This window comes from Eimeria mitis, genomic scaffold (genome assembly GCF_000499745.2).
Source record: "Eimeria mitis Houghton genomic scaffold, Emh_scaff2627, whole genome shotgun sequence".
NCBI classification, from domain to species: domain Eukaryota; phylum Apicomplexa; class Conoidasida; order Eucoccidiorida; family Eimeriidae; genus Eimeria; species Eimeria mitis.
The window spans coordinates 1,289-2,393 of record NW_013570967.1 but is presented as its reverse complement, the minus strand read 5'-3'; the positions used below and the strand labels follow the sequence as shown (position 1 = coordinate 2,393).

The following is a 1,105-nucleotide window of genomic DNA, read 5'->3' as shown; positions in this document are numbered from 1 at the left end:
GCAGCTACACAGAGGCTGACCCTGTGAAGATAGCTGAAGAGGGTGTGCAGCAATTCAGAGACGAAAGATACGATTTAATTATAGTAGATACATCAGGCAGACACCGACAAGAAGCAGCGTTGTTTGAGGAAATGCAACAAGTTGCAGAGGCTGTGGTGAGGGTTTAGGGTTTAGGGTTTAGGGTTTAGGGTTTATAGGTGAGATTATGTTCTGTTCTATGCAGCCGCGTGTTCCTTCCTTTCTGTTCATACAGATAAAGGAAATGTTTATTTCCCCTTTTCCACCTCAGGGTATAGAGTCTAGGGTTTAGGGTTTAGGGTTTAGGGTTTAGGGTTTAGGGTTTGTTGTGTTTCAGAACCCTGACGACATAGTGTTTGTGGTGGATTCACATATAGGCCAGGCCTGCTACGATCAGGCTGCAGCCTTTGCTGCGAGTGTTCCCGTTGGTAGTGTAATTATAACGAAGCTAGACGGGCACGCAAAGGGTGGTGGTGCTCTCTCAGCGTACGTAAACCCTAAACCCTAAACCCTAAACCCTAAACCCTAATTTTTTATACTCGAGGTATTTATGGCTCTGAAAGTTTAAGCCGTCTTTAGGCTCGTATGGGGGAAACCGGATGATACAGTGTGCGCGGGATGCAAGTCTAGGGTTTAGGGTTTAGGGTTTAGGGTTTATAAAACCCTAAACCCTCAAAGCTTCCCTAGGGTTTAGCACTTGCTCTATGGCTTCTTCCTTGTATACATACACGCGTACATGTATCATACGTATTTTGTTTCTAGATAAAAAACATAAAGTTATGTTATGTTATTTTATTTTATTTTATTTTATTTTATTTTATTTTATTTTATTTTATTTTATTTTATTTTATTTTATTTATTTATTTATTTATTTGCATGCAGAGTTGCTGCAACTGGGGCCCCGATAATATTTTTAGGTAGCGGCGAGCACTTCGATGATTTTGATCCTTTTGACGCCAACTCTTTCATCTCGCGTCTCCTTGGTGAGAAAAAATAAAATAAAAATAAATTTATAAATTAAATAAATATAATTAATATTTATTTTAATAAATATATAAAAGGAACACAATACACTGTAGAGAACACA

At 38.4% G+C, this 1,105-nt stretch overlaps 1 protein-coding gene across 1 annotated transcript in view; it reads left to right on the top strand.

The window, feature by feature from the left end:
• EMH_0056510 (signal recognition particle 54 kDa protein, putative) overlaps positions 1-1,105 on the top strand; it is a gene marked incomplete at both ends in the record, with an annotated part of 5,094 nt that overhangs the window by 2,945 nt on the left and 1,044 nt on the right. Inside the window, 3 exons of the mRNA XM_013497362.1 lie at positions 3-155; positions 356-504; positions 901-1,001. Of these exons, the coding sequence (XP_013352816.1) occupies positions 3-155; positions 356-504; positions 901-1,001 (403 nt within the window). The remainder of the gene's footprint in view (positions 1-2; positions 156-355; positions 505-900; positions 1,002-1,105) is intronic.